The sequence below is a fragment of the Nanorana parkeri genome, unplaced genomic scaffold, assembly GCF_000935625.1.
Source record: "Nanorana parkeri isolate BGI_ZX_2015 unplaced genomic scaffold, ASM93562v1 scaffold43, whole genome shotgun sequence".
Taxonomy (NCBI): domain Eukaryota; kingdom Metazoa; phylum Chordata; class Amphibia; order Anura; family Dicroglossidae; genus Nanorana; species Nanorana parkeri.
In genome coordinates this window covers 2,122,541-2,141,924 of record NW_017306311.1, presented here as the reverse complement: position 1 = coordinate 2,141,924, position 19,384 = coordinate 2,122,541, and the positions used below count along the sequence as shown (strand labels likewise).

The 19,384-nt window shown below is 45.6% G+C and overlaps 2 protein-coding genes across 5 annotated transcripts in view; one reads left to right on the top strand and one right to left on the bottom strand.

The window, feature by feature from the left end:
• Positions 1-6,900, top strand: part of RAB3GAP2 (RAB3 GTPase activating non-catalytic protein subunit 2) — a 64,583-nt gene extending 57,683 nt beyond the window's left edge. For all 3 annotated transcript variants that reach the window (XM_018572147.1, XM_018572140.1, XM_018572154.1), the window contains exons 26-34: positions 44-110; positions 207-277; positions 512-547; positions 1,230-1,304; positions 2,014-2,232; positions 3,728-3,817; positions 4,361-4,579; positions 5,523-5,681; positions 6,657-6,900. In XM_018572147.1, coding sequence (XP_018427649.1) covers positions 44-110; positions 207-277; positions 512-547; positions 1,230-1,304; positions 2,014-2,232; positions 3,728-3,817; positions 4,361-4,579; positions 5,523-5,681; positions 6,657-6,806 — 1,086 coding nt within the window. In that variant the 3' untranslated portion in view covers positions 6,807-6,900. The remainder of the gene's footprint in view (positions 1-43; positions 111-206; positions 278-511; positions 548-1,229; positions 1,305-2,013; positions 2,233-3,727; positions 3,818-4,360; positions 4,580-5,522; positions 5,682-6,656) is intronic.
• A 5,727-nt stretch (positions 6,901-12,627) lies between these two features.
• IARS2 (isoleucyl-tRNA synthetase 2, mitochondrial) overlaps positions 12,628-19,384 on the bottom strand; it is a 60,511-nt gene continuing 53,754 nt past the window's right edge. Inside the window, exons 19-23 of one of the 2 annotated variants that reach the window (XM_018572164.1) lie at positions 17,439-17,545; positions 15,432-15,577; positions 15,119-15,312; positions 12,903-13,047; positions 12,628-12,781 (exon numbers count right to left, since the gene is read on the bottom strand). In XM_018572164.1, coding sequence (XP_018427666.1) covers positions 12,630-12,781; positions 12,903-13,047; positions 15,119-15,312; positions 15,432-15,577; positions 17,439-17,545 — 744 coding nt within the window. In that variant the 3' untranslated portion in view covers positions 12,628-12,629. The remainder of the gene's footprint in view (positions 12,782-12,902; positions 13,048-15,118; positions 15,313-15,431; positions 15,578-17,438; positions 17,546-19,384) is intronic. The other variant, XM_018572173.1, reaches the window with a different exon arrangement.

Sequence of the window (19,384 nt, the reverse complement as noted above, 5' to 3'; positions counted from 1 at the left end):
AGAAAACCCCTTTATATTTGCTGGCTGTATTCTCTCTGTGCAGGAAGCTCAGTTCCTGCTCCAGTCTGTGGACCATTTGAAGAGGATCGGCAACGCTCACGTGCAGTTCGGTATGTAAAACACAAACATAGAAATGAGAGGACGGAGACGTGACCGACATCAGGAAACAGGAAGTGAAAGGCTCTGATGGTGTTTTGTGCTTCCAGGGTTGTCTCTGATGATGTGGAGCACGTTCATTATAAAACGCTTTTCATCAGCTGCGTATCTCATAGACAAGGTGAGCGATCACTGACATGTGACCCGTGACATGTGACCCGTGACATGTGACCCGTGACATGTAACTGCAATTGTCTGTGCGCAAAAACTGTAGAAGAATTGTTGATGATGTTAACACACAATGCAGTGATCTCTATGTGTGTGTGTGTTGTCATGCAGTGATCTCTATGTGTGTGTGTGTTGTCATGCAGTGTGTTCTGTAGACTCATTATAAATCTTCTGTCTCCTTCTTCAGGTTGGGAAAGCCCCGAAGGACCGCTTGTGTCGGAGGGTACGTGTGTGTACAATATACAAGCCATACATGTGACCTCGGGGCACACACACCACACACACATTTCTGCGGCTCCGTATTTAATAATACAACATGACATGGATTTATTTTATTACAAGCAGTTCCTGAATGTGACCCGGTACCAGCCCCCTGCCGTCCCTGTACAGCACATATCAGATTGGGGAGGGAGAGGCAGCAAAAGAAGCGAGTCAGGTTTGCTGCCGTGGAAGAAGAATGGTGATAGGAGGAGAGAGCAGAGTGACAGAGATACAAACTTACACACTCCCTAACAAATTGTCTCCCTACCTTACATGGAGAGGATCCTCAGCCTGGGGTCAAGTACGGGCTTCTGTGCTGTGACGGAGCTCCATCCATTACTTGTACAGCTCCCTATAGAGGTGGCGGGAGCCAGAATGTGACGTCACACCAGTCCAGGCACCGCTACAGGGCACGTGAGGAAGCTGTGCACGTATGGATGGGGCTTCCTTGCGGCCATAGCCCCAGCCCACCTCATCCACCCCCATGGGTAATATACAGTATATAGTTGCACTGATGTCACCTGATATAAGGTGGTCTGGGGGTTTAGTCCCGTTCTCTTTCAGGCAGATGACACGTTGGGTGGTTTCATTGATTGAGTGATGATTTGTATACACTGAATACCTGATTCCTCTCCCTTATACAGGATGTGGGTATGAGTGACACCTCTCTGACCTCCTTCCTGGGAAGCTGCTGTGATCTCCTGCACACAATGATGGAGGTAATCCTGACATGTCTGCCTTGTCCTGGGTAGGCAGAGTACGGACGAGCATCAAGCAGAGCGATAATCACCAGAACATTGATGATTTCCCCGACAACCCTTCCCCTCAGATTATATTGGCATTTCATGTATTCATCTTATTTACCTCCCTTGTGTACACATCCAAAGCCATGACACTGCTGCTGGGTGCCACCATCTTGGATGCAAAGCATTCTCCTTTGCTCCTCCCCCAGCTGCTACATAAAAGGTTATGTAGGGAGGTGAGGGAAGGGTTGAAGGAGCTGGGACAGCACAGAGTGGCCATGACGTGGAAGGCAAATTGCAAGTGAATATTAACATTTATGGAAAGCAAAAAACTGCAAGTAAACATTGAATTGATTTTTACCTGCAACTGTTTAAGGAAGGTGACAGGGCCACTTTAATCTGCAGCAGAGCAAAATCAGCTCCTCTCCATTAGTAGAACAGAGCTGTGCTGTTTGGCAGAGCTGTGTAAATGTCAGTACTGGATGGAGAGAATTACAAATCATTTGGGAGGTAAACCAGCCGTCATACATGTATTTCACGTGTGTATTAAGCTATCTGTCTGCAATTCAGTCCAGTGTCCATATATACAATATACAGACATACAAAGATTGTTATATGAAGTCACCTTATTGTGATGCTGTGTGGTGTTGTGTGTACACAATGAAGTGTCTGTTGGTCTGTCCAGGCTGATGTCAGCAGTGAGGAGATGTTGGCCCCGGTATTGGAGGTAGAAGACTCCTGGGTGGCGGTGGAGGGCCCGAACTCCATTGTGGAATTGGCTCTGGAGCAGAAGCACATTCACTATCCGCTGGTAGAACACCAGTATGTGCTCTCCGCCATCATGTACGCCATCATGAAGTTCTCACTCAAGTCCGTGAAGCCCTTGTCTCTCTTCGACAGTAAGGTGAGTGCGGCCCGCCTGTGTCCATTGATGTATTGTACCCCAAGCATCACCAATGAGCGTCGCCGGTCATCTGAGGGACACTGCTTCTTACTTATTAAAGTGAATCTGTGCCGTGTCTAGAACAGGCTCACTTTAATGCAGCTCACACTCTGCTCAGCCGCTGGACGTGAAAGGGAAGCCTCGTGTAAGTCATGGATTGCCATTTGTCAGGGAGTGATTACATTCACATATATAACCGGGGAAAACACATTGTAAATTCCCTTTTATTACATTTCCTCCCCAATTACAACATTGTTCTGTGCTCTCAGTATTTGGAGCCAGTGTGAGATGTCAGGCAGTAGTCAGCTGTCTCCCCCACCCCCATTAAAGTGTCAGCTTCTTGCTGTAGTAAATAAGGGTAACATATGAACCTCTCATTCCCCTTTCCTGCACCGTTATAATAAGACAAAATATTCCATTTCATGCAGATTTCCTGACTTGGTTCTCTTGAAGTTCTAGATTTTGGCAGCGTCTCCTGCAGTTGATATTGCTGGTTATTCAGCGAGAATGCTGACTGCACTGACTATTATGGAAAGAGAATACAGAATGTCTGATTTATTTATGTGTGAAATGCAGTAGAGCAGCGTCAGTAAATGGCGGAGCACGGGCCAGACACGGACTGAGTGCTGGTTCTGTCTGGACTGTGATTGCCTACCTACGCTGGAGTATGGCTGGCTGACAGTAGCTATACCAACTTGTGTTACCACTGCCAGCCATACACAGGCCTCGCCACTCAGTCATTGGCTGCTAGGACCACTGGCTTCCCAGCAACCAATGATATCAGACAGGGCCAGCTCCTCAACTACATGTGATCTGGGCAGCTGTGAAGCCACCCCGATCACTCATAATAGCCAGGATGTGCTGTTTGCCCCTAATCCACCCCCTCCCTACACAAACCACCACCATGGTTTTTAGGTCCCATGCGAGGCCCGGGACCATGGCACAAAGTGTCAGGATGGAGAGGAGGAGCAGACTTGGGAAGACCCGGTCCACGATCGGCTATGTGATCACTGAAGCATGAAGCGCTTTATGCTTCAGCTGTCAGAAGCCGGCAGTAGTGCCGGCTATACATTCCTGTGCGAGATGATTTGTATTGGACAGCAGGAAAGACATCAAAGCTCTAATAGACCCCTGATGTCTCCATAAAGAGAACCTGTCACTTCAAAATGCTGTCACATAGGGGCTCGTTAGCACTTTTGTGATAGCAAAAGTTAAGTGGAAAAAAAAAAAGTGATAAAGTAAAAAAATAAATAAAACCAACCCGTCCCCCCTAAACAGATGAACAATGGACATGTGTGCTCCAGGCATGCGCGTGTATGTAAACAGGGAGGGGAGAGACTTCTAACAAAGAAAAAAAAATAAACTGTGATGTGCGGGGATCAGCGCTATGCCGGGGAGCACACACCAGCAGTGGCTGCGGCAGGAATGAATATGGAAATATTTCTGTATTTTTTAGGGGAAAAATGCTTTCTTTAAAGACCTCACATCCATCCAGCTGCTGCCGAGCGGAGACATGGACCCGAGCATCGTGAGCCTCCGGCAACAGGTATCCATGACGAAAGCCTTTCATATGTAACTGTTTGCTGTCTCATATTCTCATTCACTTGGGTTTGTTGCTGCTTCTTTTTAGCACCTGGACTGGGCACCTGGAGGAGGTATTTGGGAGGCGTCTGAACACACGAACATTTATAACTGTTTTGGGAGTGAACGCAGATGGATTGGTGGACAATCCGGTGCCAGTCATTGCCCTCTGTCTTGTATTACATCACACATCCGGGAGTTCTATACTGAATGCGTGTTTTGGAGGCGTGTCCACATACTTCTGATCACTAAAGGGGTTGAATATTAAATCCTACATTTAGCTGGGTCCAATCTGCATAGTAACATGGAGTGTTTCCCCCGACACACCAGGGACCCTTTTCCTCTGTGATGATTGGTTGAGAATTGAACATTTTTATGATCAGATTATAATGAGATAAAACAAATCTTGCAGCTTCGTCTTTTACCAGCAGGTGGCGCTTCCTATAACTTGTGTGCGCAGGTTTCCTCATTGGTTCTGACCCGTCCCATTCCTCTGCTGTCTCCCCAGTACCTAATGAAGATGATCAGTGCCGCTGTCCAGGATCAGTTCCAATTACAAATTACAGTGAAATCAGAAGACGTGATGCCCGATGTGCCGGGTAGTAAAGTGGTCTGGCCAGCGCTTGCCGTGGAGCTGGCATCACAGCTTCAAGTGAATGAAGACACACTGCGACGCCACTACGTGTGTGAGCTCTACAACTACGGCTTTGACCACCTTGCGGAAGAGGTAAGTGCTGCCCGCAGTCTACTGCTAGGAAAAGCTTATAATGGAGACTCGGCGCCATCTGCTGGACACTTTACAGATGACACGTGTACAGGAAACCTGATTACAGGTCGTAGTGCAGCGCTGACACTTTACATACTGAACACGCACATCAGTCCCTGCGCTCAAAGAGCTTACAATCTAAAGTCCCCGTCTCACCACCTAGGGTCAGTTTAGACAGGAGCCAATGAACCTACCGGCTTGTCTTTGGAGTGTGGGAGGAAGCTGGAGGAAGCCCATGTAAGCACAGGGAGAACATACAAACTCCATGTAGATAGTGTGCTGGTGGGGATGGGGACCCCGAGGGGTGGCTGGTTTCAGCAGTTATACTTTCAGGCTGATTTACTAAAGGAGTGTGAATCTTACAGAATAAATTGTGTGAATCTTCACGTCAATGATCCAGAGATGTGATGAGCACATTCCCTGCGGTTTCATCTGCACAATATCGGGGATTTCAGAAAGAAAAGGAATTTCATTTTCACATAATTGCTTTTCAAGTTTCAAACAATGTATTTTGTGAGAATTTGCAACTGCTTTAGCAAATCGGCCCAATTGAGTCCCAGCCCTGGAAGAAGAATGCAGATTAGAGAGTGAAAGCTGAATTCCAGGCAGATACACATTCATGCAGCGCTGTGATCCGGTATCAGCCTCCTGCAGTCTCTGTACAGCCGGGCTTGTGACAAGAAGCAGAGCAAGAGTGGAGTGATGGGGAGATGAGCTCATCACTGCTGCTTCTCCTTCCACTGTCCAGTCACAGGCTGGGGGCGGGTCCAGGAAGACCTGGGCTCAGAGGCCACCAGACTGAGGAAGTCACTAGATAAAAGGTAAATATTGCAAAGAAAGAAAAAATCTGGTTTTGTCTTGTTATCTCTTGTTCATATCTATTGGCTTATCTTTGTTCTGTTAGGCCATCCTACAAGTGATGGATAAGGAGGTGCTGGCATCCCAACTATTGGTCCTCTGTGGACAGAGACTGGCACATGCACTGCTGCACACGCAGACAAAGGAAGGCATGGAGCTGCTGGCCAGACTACCACCAACCCTCTGTACCTGGATCAAAGCAATGGTGAGTACCTCAGAGGACTGATCATTATTATCTGCGTATGACCTCTGAACCCCAGGGGTGAGAATATTCATGAATCAGCAAAAAGGTGGAGGAAACACGCGTGTTCTTTCCACACACAGAATACATGAAGCAAAAGTGGGGCGGCAGAGTGAACGGAGCTGCTGAATTAAAGTGACACTAAAACTCAGGAGTTACATCCTAAAACTACATTCCAGCACCCAAACTATTACCACACATGTATCTAATTTGTGTATCACTCAGCTGTAGATCCTCCAATCATCTCTGAATTGGTGCTCACACTGTCCTTCCTTCTGGAGGGGGGCTACTTTTGTTCCCCATGGTCCCTGTGTGTGTTGTAAAGTAGTCACCGCTCCAAGCTCACTCCTGTGATAGACTACAATCTCAATACAAATGAGTAAACTAAACATGAGATTGTAGTCCATCATGGGAGTGAGCTTTGAGCGGTGAGTGGTGACTACTTTACAACACACACAGGGACCATGGGGAATAAAAGTATCCCCCCTCCAGAAGGAAGGACAGTGTCAGCACCAATTCAGAGTTTTTGAGGATCTACAGCCGAGTGATACACAAATAAGATACATTTCTGGTAATAGTTGGGGCACTTGAATGTATTTTTAAGATTTTGTCCAGTGGGGTGTGAACACAAGCAGTTTCCCTTTCAGACACTATGTAATAGATTTTCTTTTCATAGTCTTAGTTAAAAGGAGATTTCTGGAGCAGGATTCCGGGTGTACCTAGACCTAGCGCTTCCTGAGGAGCAGCCACATGGCCTGAATGAGAAGACTAATTGTGTATGTCCATTATCACCATGTTCTGTGTCCTCCCAGGGTAACAGGTCTTACGGTTGAGGAATAGAGAAGGAATGTGATTGGTTGCTGTGCGGTTCTCATTTCAGACCCTTGTAAAGGGGCCCCACACAAACAGTCTACTAAATCCGCTTTGTTTTTATTTTAGAATCCACAAGATCTCCAGAACACAGACATCCCGATCCCCACCACAGCCAAAATGGTAGACAAAGTAGTGGAACTTCTTCCGGAGAACAATGGCCAATACAGCCTGGCCCTGAACCTCATAGAAGCTGTGGAGGCCATGTCTGCATTGTGACATCAGTGCGCAGACCAGGACTGAGTTCTATATGAAGACTAAACCAGCCATCCCATCTACATCCATTACTAATAATACCGAACCATCATACTCCTCCCAACACTAACTTCAGGTTAGAGTGGGATGAATCGCCGTCCAGCTTCTTGCATCTCTTGGAGGCTTCAGGGGTGAGAGGTCCTCGCTGTGTGTGGCCTTGTCCCTCCCACGAGGAACATGTCACTATCTTGCAGCTGGATTCCCTTGTTATTAGTTTTGCATTACAGGAGGGTGACGCCATCGGGCAGAGCTAGGGATTCTGGTGGGACTTTCTAACTATTCAAACTCCCGATCAGAAACCAGCAAGTGTGAGAAACCGAAAGATCGCATTTATCCTCAAAGAATGTTCCATCACAGAATAATATGCAAATACCCATGATCAAAGAGTACCTGTCCCCCTACGATCCCTGTTTATGGATGGAAGGACATTGGCATAGCTTACTGTAAAGTAGGAGAAGGGAGGACAGGCCCTACTGCTGTATATAAGAACACAGACACTGCCCTCACTGCTGTACTGATGGAGAAGTTCAAGGCCCGATTTCCATCTTAACTCCTGGAATCAAAGTGCTCTTACTAGTCGCTGGCATTCTAAGGAGCTGCAGATATCGTGAATTGTAGCGAGCATTATATAGCCATGTCTCAGCCTGAGCGCTGGGGGAACGGGGCAACTTTTATTTAAAGATTGCATTGTCTATTATAAATGTAACAGACTCTATAGTATTAAATAAAACTTACAAATAACTGATGTGATTGTTGTATATTTGTTATAAGAGCCGAACGGAGCATGAGCTCGGCCTACTTCTGTGTGTCTGCAGACCAATCGCCACCAATGAGTACTGCTCCATGCTCCTTTAGCCAAACCGAGATAAAATGGGATTATTGTACCTACCAGAAAAATATGGAGGGACACAGGAATTCAGATTATATTTAGGGGTGCGGAAATTAACAATTAATCCGTCGATTAATCAATCATTTCTTTGATCGATCAAAGTTCTTTTGATCCATACTCACCTCTCTGCCGGAGATCCGGTGACGTCACGGACATCGACGTCACCGGACTCCTCCTCCTCCCCCCCCCCAAGTGGCTCTGTCGGCTAACGAAGGGAAGGGGGAGGAGTCAGGTGATGTAGTTGTCCGTGATGGGTAACGAAGGGAAGGAGGTAGGAGTCCGGTGACATCGATGTCCGTGACATCACCGGACTCCTCCCCCTTCCCTTCGTTACCTGACAGGAACCCTTGGGCCGGTGAGTCTCCTGCTTCATTAGTGCACAATATGTACACATGTTCATGTGTGGCCTGGGTTTAACCAGGACTAGTGAGACCCCACTGAACCCTACTTTAACCAGGGCTCTGTGGGGTCTCACCAGAGCTCTGAGGGGTCTCACCAGACTGGTGAGTGAATGTGCAGCGCTAAGGGTCACCGGTGGGCAGAGATGGCTCTAGAGTTTGCGAGATCTGTATGTGCGATATAATTAATTGAAATTAGTCGATTAATTGATTTAAATTTTTTTTCGATTAATCGAACAGGAAAATTTTAATCATTACCAGCCCTAATTATATTGCCACCTACAGAAGAATGGGATACTGGAAAACAAAAGAGCGCAAGCCAGCCCCCAATGTAACCTCTACTCTACGCAGCGTTTTTTGGTAAAGCAGTAATAAGGACATGAACAAAAACACACGGGGGGGGCGGGGCCTGTGTCTCTGAAGAAGTGGATGTTATGGTAAGTAAAAACAATCCTATTTTCTTACTTTTCCATTGAGAGACACACTAATTGAGAGACAGTCAGGATGTTCAAAAGCAGTCCGGGGTGGTGGTGGGGGTATGACGAATACAAAACCCACTAACAGGCCACTTGCATTCCACAAGCCGCCTAAAGAATCAATGCCCAAATCTGAATGGATGTTGTTGGGGCCAGGTAGGAGAACCTGCAAACATGACCAAGATACTCTATACTCCAGACCCAGATGAACCAGGGGCACTGCCAGAGGGGAATGACTCCAGCCAGAAGGTAATACCAAACCTGGCCCAGCGAAAAAGCTGATCAACCCAAATCCACCAAAAACAGGTAGTACTCGTTCCTGAACAGGGAGAAAAAAAGGACCCGCAACCTGATATGGGCAACAGAAAACTAAAAACTTGGGGACAACCCAGAGGAGGTCCCAAAGGGAACTGAATACAAACAAAATAGGTTCAGGCAAGAAAGTCAGCTGGTCTAAGTGGAAAGGCTAGAAAGAGTAAAAGGAGGTTGTCGAGCCTGACAACCAACCTCAATAAGCGAGGTACACCAGAGAATGTTTGGTATTAGTACAACCCAAAAGCTCACAAGGACATGAGGAGAACTCTAAAACCGCTAGAGAACTCAAGGATTCAATCCCACAAAGTGTGACAGGAGGTAGAGATTACAAAGAAGGCACTGCCACAAGAGAAGGCAAGATGAAAGGTAGACCCCAGCACCAGCTTGGCGGGGTTGGGACCATCAATATAAACTGAGGAAGAAAGCCAAGACATCCTCTCTGACATCCCTAGGTGAAACTGGGGCCTAACTCCTAGCACAGCCATGAACCTAGGAAACTTCTTAATACCCCCACATCCAGAGCAAAGTATCACCAGCTATGGAGGGAGGAACAGGAATCTTAGCTGAAACGCTAAGAGCATTTACCCTATTAAGGGACGGAGCAAGGTATGCGGAGGACCTTCCTCAGCAGAGTGCTGATCAGCCAAAGGATGATTGATCGCCAGGTGGAGAGGCCCCATAAAGTCCTCTGTACATACTTTGTCCCTTGCTGGGAGTACCTCAAGCAAGAAGCTAGGGCGGTCCACTTGCTGACAATCCAGGAAGGCCTAAGGCCCTCCAGCGATGATGTCTGCCCAGTGCATAGGATCTGTGGTGCATCCAGGTGGGCTAACTTCTCCTGTTGGTTCAGAATCCACTGGTTGAGGAGAGCCAGGTTTCCAAAGCAATGCCCTTCAGGAGGACAGTTTGAGTCAGGCTAACAGTCTCAGCATCGTCCAGAGTATGGCTTCCCCAAAATGGAGGGAACTATTTGGTCAGGGGAACCAGACAATAAGTGGCCTTCCTAAGGAAGGGAATCAAGGCCGAAGGGAATCGCAGCTCCAGAACCCAAAATAATATAAGGACTGGAGCAAGGGGTCTTGGGATGGAGAAAACCTATACAGACTGGGAAAGGTACAGTACCCCATGCAACAGCACAGGGTAGATAAAGAGCAACTGAAGGGTTCCCCAGAGGGAAGAAATGGCTAAAATGGGAATGCTGGAGATGCAAAATGACCTAAGACCCACTGGGATGCACAATCAGCCCCACACTTATAGAAGTGGGGGTACCCCCTCATGCAAAGGGGTTAGCTGACCTTTAAGTTGGAGTCAGGTTTAGAGGGCCTGGGGGCACCTACTGCAGCAGTAGATGAATGAGAATTGAGGGATCCAGCTAACCTCTCCTTAGACCTATGTTGGAGCAGGAGCATGCTGTGGCCTCCTGAGACTTTAGTGATTGCGGTGTACAGCGCAGGGCCGAACGGAAATTGTCCCTTGGAGGCCAAGTGAGTCAGATGCTCTTTGTAATTAGAGACCCAGCAATGCAAACATAGTGTCCTACCCATCTATCTGAACATCATACCCATGCAGGATATGTTTAGACACTTGTAACAAACCAACACAACTGAAGCATAAGGCTCCATACATTTACTCCTCCCGCTCTGAGAAGACTGTAAAAAGTGCGGCAGATTTGTTACACTTTCACATTATGTCAACGTTTTGCTGAGTTGCCAGACATTTGCCTCGGATGTCACTACTTGTCACTAAAATCAGTCCTGCGAGCCTGTTGTCACATCACAGAGACAGATCAGCCTCCTAATTCTACAGCAATCTAGTTTAGAGTACTTCATCGAATTGGGGAAAGCAGGCGGCCGACATTTGCAAATTTGTTGCCATGTCGCCACATAGATTCCTAGAATTAGAAGTGGCACGCCATTCGCAGCAGGGGGAATATGTACTGGGAATGTTTCCATACATTCACTTACCGCAAAAACATTCAACTTCATTCAGAAATGTCCTCCATTTTGTTTCATGCACCTGAAATGCATTTAGCAGATATAAACTGTTCAGATGTACTATAAAAGCACAGACAGACTTCACGATTGTAATGTTTGTTCACCACGTAGTGAGTCACCGACTGGTTCCTTCACGTTAAACCTTAAAAATACATTCAAGTAACCCAACTATTACCAACAATCTTATTTGTGTATCAGTCAAGCAAAACAAATGGCAAATGCACTCATCAATCCGTCACCTTGCTTCTGGAGGGTGGCTACTTGTGTTCCCCATGGTCCCTGTGTGTGTTGTAAAGTAGTCACCGCTCCAAGCTCACTCCTGTGATGGACTACAATCTCATGTCTAGTTTACTCATTTATACGGAGATTGTAGTCCTTCGCAGGAGTGAGCTTGGAGCAGTGACTACTTTACAACACACACAGGGACCATGGGGAAGAAGAGTAGCCCCCCTCCAGAAGGAAGGACAGTGTCAGCACCAATTCAGAGATGATCGGAGGATCTACAGCCGAGTGATACACAAATAAAATACATTTCTGTTAATAGTTAAGGTACTTGAATGCATTTGAAGATTTATCTCCTGAGTTTAGTGTCACTTTATATAATGATCTGTTCAGATGGTTTATACATTTCATAGCAGGCACATTTGGCAAGTTTTAAGGCGTCTACTTTTTTTTATAGCCATCACCCTACAATGTTTAAAAAAAAAAGAAAATACATCTGGAGAATAAGAAAGACATCTCGAAAATAAAAGACAATTTCCATGTTACGTATATACTGTAAAAAGAACTATCATAAGATAAACGGAGTTACGTTAAAATAAACACCGCCATCTTAGTAAATGAGCCCGATGTCTACTTTGTGTCAGGTGCGTCTTTCTGTAACGGGTTTCTTGTAGCCAGTATGTGGTCCAATGAGCATCCGGCTGTAAACCAGGAGGACAGACTGTCAGAAGATGATAGGAACATATTTATTTATTAATTTAATAAAAAAAATAAGGCCTGATAATCAGATCTGATTAATGAACAAAACATAGATCTGCAGATTCTATTGGCTGTATATAAAATATACATTGGAAGTTTTTCTGAGGAAAGTTTACACTGCACGCCCCGGGGTCTGGTCACCCACGGTCACCCGTCAATACCTGATCACAAAGTCCTGATGAGAAACTCATAAAGCATAAAAACAAAATGTTCACCTCCCAACCCCAAAGTGTGGCAGGTGCTGCAGTGCCTTGGTTTCGGTTCCCTGGTTGTCAGTTCGATCTTGTTCAATCTATAGGCCTCAAAACATTGCTTAGGGAACCCTGACAACCAGCAGAGGTGCAAGCAGACGTTTTACAGGCAGCATTTATTTAGGATTTAGCCAAATGATTAAATATTTGTTCGGCCTACAAAACAGCTGCTTCCACTTCCTGTGACAAGTACTCTTCAGGTAGTGAATTTCCATTTCAGTACCTACAGAGCTGCTTGCCATGTGTATACCAGGCTTGGTTATATAATGGCTTCTTGTGGGGTTTCATATCCCATCATGCACTGCCAGGCTGAAGGTGCTCAGTGCCATAGTGACCATGTGATGCCGTCCAGTGTTCTTTCTGCCCCCTAGAGGCCATTAGCGCTTCTGCATCTGTTTCCTTTGCAGCTATTGCAGTGCTCAGGTGCTGTCCAGCTGTTTCCTAGTCTGCAGACATATGCATTTTACTCCGAGTCCTCTTATTTCACTGGCTCCATTTCCCAGCGATGGCTTCCAGGCACCGTGGACAAGGTGTCAGTGCAGAGGCGGTGGTGTATTTCCTGCACCGGGGGCAGCGCTCGTTGGTACTTGGCTGAATCACAACTTTATATGCCTCTTCTTCGCAGATGTCCCCACCTGGAAAAAGGAATGACCCGTGTCATCAGCTACATATATATATATATACGCCGATTCAGTTAACACGCTGTTAATGCTTTGCAAGTGCTTCTAGTAAAAGGAGTAATCCGGGTTTTCCTACCTTCCAGGTTGATGAGGAAAGATCCATTGAGCACAATGGCCCCTGCTTCTAGATCTAGCGGTAAGTCCGTCACCAGGCTGGTCTGGGACACCATTAATAGTTCATTGAGCTGTGACGTGCTGGATGTCTCCTCTGCCTGCAGCGTCTGTGAGACAAAACAGTACAGAGCAATCCGTCAGGACACATCTATCAGACCCAAAACATTTTAGCCATCAGTGTATGAAGATGGGTGACAAATGGACCAGAACTCCTGTGCCAGATATTTACATACAGTCATAAAATGACGCAGAATGTGAGACATTGAAGGACATCTGTAGAGGAAAATATATTGATTTGGTAATTGTAATGATTGTATTATGGATATGATTGGCTCTTCACATACAGAACAAGTAAAAGTGACAGTTGGGACAAACCATAGGATAGTGACGGGGGTGCTTACAACTGCCAACTTTTATTCATGTGCTCTAAACTTGTTTCCAAAAGAAAAAATGAACCTGTTGCTGGAGCTGAGATTTTATTTATTTGTCTCTTACTTTAAAGGAGTCGGGAAGTGAGCGAACACATACCGTCGCTCGCTCACTTCTCGATCATCTCCCTGCAGAGAGCGGTGACTGTCACTCATGGCTCCCCGCAGGGATTCCCCCCCTTCCCTGTCCGATCCTCCAGCGCTGACCGGAGGAACGGATGGGGCGGGTACAGCTGGCTCTGCCTCTAGATAGGCAGAGCCAGCTGTCACTCACGCCGATGGGTGGATCTCAACATAATTGACGGGATCTGTCCAGGCTGTGTCGGTCTCAGTATACTACAAGCTGTAGCTCGCGATATACTGACCTTTGGGTCACGGGAGGAGGTTAGAATATGTCCTCTCATGACCCTTAAGAGAACTATGGGGAAAAAACACTGACCCCATAGTTCTCTTAAGTCCATTTAAAATACATGTCCGGCTAAGACTACCCTGTGCACAAGGTGGCAACTGTGCTGTGATATTTACCTGCAGAAAGAACAGAGTTGTCAGCCTGTTAATGGAAGTATAATGGATCTACTGGCAGGATAAACGGGTCATACATAATGTTAGTGAGAGAAAAGGCGCTGTGATTATGCTGCTGACAGACTGCAGTATACAGGAACATTATTACTCTGCCCGTAGCTACACCGGTCACCACACCGAGGACGCAACATTTATTCAGCACATAAGCTATATCAGCACATAAGATTCATCTCTGTTTAACCCCTTCCTTCCTGAAATTTGTATAGAAACACTTCTCAGCACAATGACCTGTGCTGAACACATGTTCATAAACAGCACCTCTGTGACAGCTACCAACACATTGCAGGGCTGTGGCAGTGATAACCAACTTCGATCTCCACCAACAACTGGAAACCAATCAATCAGAGTGGTTCCCTATAATGCGACTACTATGTCAGCTATGATGTAGTGATCACATGGAAGCGAATGGCTTCATTTGAAGAAAAAAAATAAATAGTTTTACCCTGCAGAGGCAACATGCCCTTATTTAATACTGTAATTGACTAATACAATTATATCATTAAAAATGAATTTGCAAATATGAAAATACACAACAATATATATTTTTAAATGCACGCACAGAGAGATTTTTTTTATTAAAACAATGTACCAAATGAAATGCTTACAATCAAACAACTTATGCAAATTAGAGTTTGGACTGGGCATTTATGCTTCAATGACCACTGGGGTCTAAATGGTTAAGGAGGGTCAGAGTCATTGTTTTGAGCCATTAGGAACCCTTTAAATGGCCTATCTGTAATACTCTGTACTTAAAATGTAACAACTTTATCGAAAAACGAAACAAAATATTCTTAAAAAGTTAGAGTTTTGGAAGGTGTAAAACTCTGGTCAGGTTTCTTTTCGTTTTGCGGTCTGTGTAGCAGACCAGAAATTTCCCTTCACTTCCTGTACGAGAGACACAACAGGAAGTGCTATAATATGCCTCAAAGTATGTGCTTGGTGAAAATACACTATACGTCCCTTGTGGGAGAGGGACAGCCAAGAAAAGGAGGGTCACCTCTCTTTCCATTAGTCCTACAACCAGGAATACGTCCCATAGTGTTGTGCCCCACCCCAAAGTCCAGGTCCGGCTAGTCTGGCGCTACATACAATGGCTGACCCCCACTATGAATGGGAATATTGGTACTTTACAAAGCCAATACATAAGCTAAACCTTGGCCATGCTTACCTCCATCAACTCAAACAACAGTCCAGGCTCAATGACAACTGTAAGTTCATACTCTGCGGTATTCTTTCCAGGAATGGCACCCAGAAAGATGTCTCTAACGGAACACGCGGCCTCCACAGCTTCTACAAGGCCGGGTTTTTTCCACACAGGATTGGACACTATCCAGCCTCCATGGAAAACACTCGGGTTTTCACCTGCAACAGAACAAAATATTCCATTACTGAAGTGTACCTGTCATCTGTATAGTCAGCCATCTTATAAAGCAGTTACAGGAAGCCAATAGGATCCCTGGGTTACAAAGTGCATCTCATACCTTTTTTATAGGGCAGATATTGGAAAACTTCTTCTGCCAGATGTGGAAGGATTGGCGCAAATGAGCGCACCACTATATCCAGAGCCTGTGACAAGACGGTCTGACAGGATCGGCGCTTGGGATCTCTCTCCTCCTCGCAGTAAAGCCTGAAAGCAATAAATAAACATATAGATACACAAACTCTCTCACAAAACACACACACACACACACATATGTACATACATAGGGGAAACCCATTAAGGGTGGCACTAAATGGGCCACAAGGAGAAAAGTGAAGTAAACATGGGAGAACCCACAGAAACACAGACTATGGCAGTGACTGATGTTCCTGTATAAATTCAGTCAGTGTGCACTATATGAGCAAATGTTTGTGGACACAAAAAACACTGACCAATCACTTGTTGGATCTTGATTGACATCTCATTCCAGAACCATGGGGATTAATATAGAGTCGCCGTACCTTTGCAGCTATAAAAACCTCAACTCATCTGGAAAAGCTTTTTACAAGTTTGTGGACGGTGTCTGTCCATTCAGCCAAAAGAACGGGTCAGGTCAGGTACTGATGCGAGATTAGAAAACCAGTCTCACAATCGGAATTACAGTTCATACCAAAGGTGTTCGGTCTTTATGGTGCTGCCTTTGTGGACAGGGGCACAGTCATTGTGAAACAGAAAAGGGCTTTCCCCCCCCGAGTGTTGCCACAAGGCTGGAAGCGCACAATTGTCTAAAATGACTTTGTATGCTGTAGAATTTACAGCACCCTTAACTGGAAACACCTGAACGTAAAAGGAGAATTATGGGGCGAGTTAAAAACACTCATCCCCATAATTCAAGTCGGCCTGTGATACTGAAGCTGTCACAGGTCGGGAAGTGAGCAAACACATACCGCCGGTCCCTGACTTCCCAATCCTCTCCCTACAGTCAGTCACCGCTTCCCGCAGGGATTCCCTCCTCCCCTCTCCGATCCTTCAGTGCTGACTGGAGGAACAGATGGAGGAGGGGGCGGGCACAGCTGGCTTTGACTCTCAATAGGCAGAGCCAGCTGTCAATCAGCCAGCTGAGTGGATCTCGACAGTATTGTTGGGGTCTGTCCCAGCTGCGGAGCGGCTCTGTGCTCTCAGTATATAGCAGGCAATAGCCCGCTATACACTGAGTTTTGGGTCATTGGAGAACATTGATATATATCCTCCTGTGACCCTGAAGAGAACTATGGGCAGAAGAGGTTGGCCCATAGTCCTCTTTTAATCATTTGGAGGTCTGTCCACATACATTTGGCCTTATAGGTGTAGGCGTGAAGATTAGATGTCCACAAACCTTTGTTCATATAGTGGTGTGATGATCCCATGTTCATACAATTTTGGCCATACTGTATATTTAACAACCATTATTCAGTTGCCTGTTGATTAGGAACCATTTAAATACTGTTAGCATAACATATTTCATTGTACAATAGTGACATGTTATCAGGCACTAGGGGCTTACTGGGGAGGTGTTCATGCAGATCACAGCAGGCAGAGCACACAGTGATGTCACCAGTGTCATGAAGTGCTTCAGTTCATTTAGCAGGCGGGTGACACAAAAAGCTGAAAACTTTAACTTGGAAATAATGGTGTCACCCTGCTGGCTATACACTGTGGAGGGTGTGAGCATGACACGACTTAATGAATAACATTCTATATTTTGCAGGTAAAAAAAATCTGCACATCTGTATTTCTACCCATGTATTGTGCAGATTGGTAGAAGTTCTACTTTGAACAGAAATTTACACACTACTGCTACTTCCATTTATTGTGCACCTCAACTCTATTAGGTTACACAAGAATTCACAATACAACCTGTGTTATTGTGGAGTCCTCTTATGCTGAATGCATTGTATTGCCACATCCCCCAAAAACAAAAGTATTAGTCATGCCTGTCCATAAAGGTGATCTGAACACAGTGTAGGGGCTTATTAACACACTGACAACATAAACCATACAAACAGCCGATCAGCGCACACACATCTACCTGTCTTTTATTATACTGAAGTAGAAGCTTGACAGGTCTCTGGTGATTAGGGCCTCCAGCAGACGGATAACCTTTCCAAACTCATAGTTCTTATAGGCCTCTGTTACCTAGAGATATACAGAATAGTAAGCACACTGCAAATCATACATTAATACACATCAACACAATAATAGGATTTTGTTCTTATTGTCAAATTCTTTTCTCGAAGTCCATTGAGGGACACAGCACTGAAGAATTCTGAGACGTAGGGTTATGCTTCTGCCTCCAGGAGACATGGACACCCTGCAAATAAATTCAAAGCCTGTCACTTTCAGGACATAACCCCTGCCACCTCACACCTGCCAGTTGTAGCAGGATGAATGGAAATGAGTGGAGGGAGCCGTGTCCCTCGATGGACTCTGAGAAAAGGATTTCACGGTAAGAACAAAATCCTATTTTCTCTATGGTCTATTGAGGGACACGGCTCTGAAGAATTCTGAGATGAAGAGACCTTCGAAAGCAGTCCAAAACAGAGGGGCGGGCACCATAAAAACTAGAAGAACCATCACAAATACTCAAACAGGAACTCCTCTGCAAAAACAGCAGCAGAAGAGGCAAAAACATCAACTTCATAAAACAAAAGTGCGATCAGAAGACCATGTTGCAGCCTCGCAATGTGAGAAACAGAAGCCGATTCAGACATGCCCAAGAAGTACAAAGTGTCCTAGTAGAATGAGCAGAAACAGGAAAAGGAGGAACCTTCTCCCGCCAATCAGAAGTCTGAATGACAACCTGACGAATCCACTTACAAATAGCAGATCTAGAAGCTGCACCATCTTTTCTAGGACCTTCCGGTAGAACAAATAAAGAATCAGAACATCTAAAAGGGAGGTGTGTCTGACAGATAAACCCGAACAGCCCGCCCAACATCAAAACAATGATGCGAAATGTCCTCAGGATGAACAGGAGCTGGACAAAGTGAAGGGAAAACAACGTCTTGATTGAAATGAAAGGCCAAAAACACCTTGCTTATAAAGGAAGCCTGCGGTATTAAAAACAACCTTCTCCTTATAAAGAACCAAACAGGGTTCCCTGCAAGACCAAGCAGAAACCCTTCTAGTCAAAGTAATGGACAAGCACCTTAACTATTAACCCCTTCACGACCAGTGACATACATCGTACGCTACTGGCACCGGGCACAGTTTAAACAGACTCCCCCTGTTTACATTTGTAAAGCCGCCGGCCGGCTTTACAATAGAAGTGATTCTGGCGACTCAGCTACAAGAAGGCATGTTAACACAATAATACTGACGGGGCCGGTATGAGGTAACTAAAAAACAAAGGAAGCGGAGTTGAAACTGCTCCGTCCACTTTCACCGCTGATAGAAACGCACTACACCAAAAAACCAGGACAAAAGGACTGCGCATCAAAAACAAGTGCGTCATCAAACTGAAGTGCCGGCCTCTTAAAAGGGACAGAGGGAAATTTAAATAAAAAGGAACGTCCACATAAAAAGGCATTTAGCCAAATAGGAGTCTGAGAGCACAAGGCCCAAGTAAATAAAAAGGAGGGAAAACACCCAACCTTATAAACATGAGGTAAATAAATTTTTTTTATACTCACGACCCCACGGCCTGGTACTTGGCACAACAACAGGAATCCCCAGATAATATTGGTCAGACCGGTAAATGATGAAAAACAGAAACACAGGACCAACGCAGGACGAAGCAGAAGTAGTGAGACCAGAGAAGACCTGCTTCATGACAACTAGAGAGACTTCCAGGATTTAACTTATCCGGATGAATCTACTAGCAGCCCCTGGTAGTGGAATCTTTAAAGAAGAAACAACAGTCCTTCCCTTTGTCCTCTCCCTTTCTTCTGTCTTTTCTCCTTTTTTCTGCATGTTGTTGTCTTTTTCGCATCGCCTGCACCCGGAGCTACTCACATTACCTATTGTGGCAGCTGA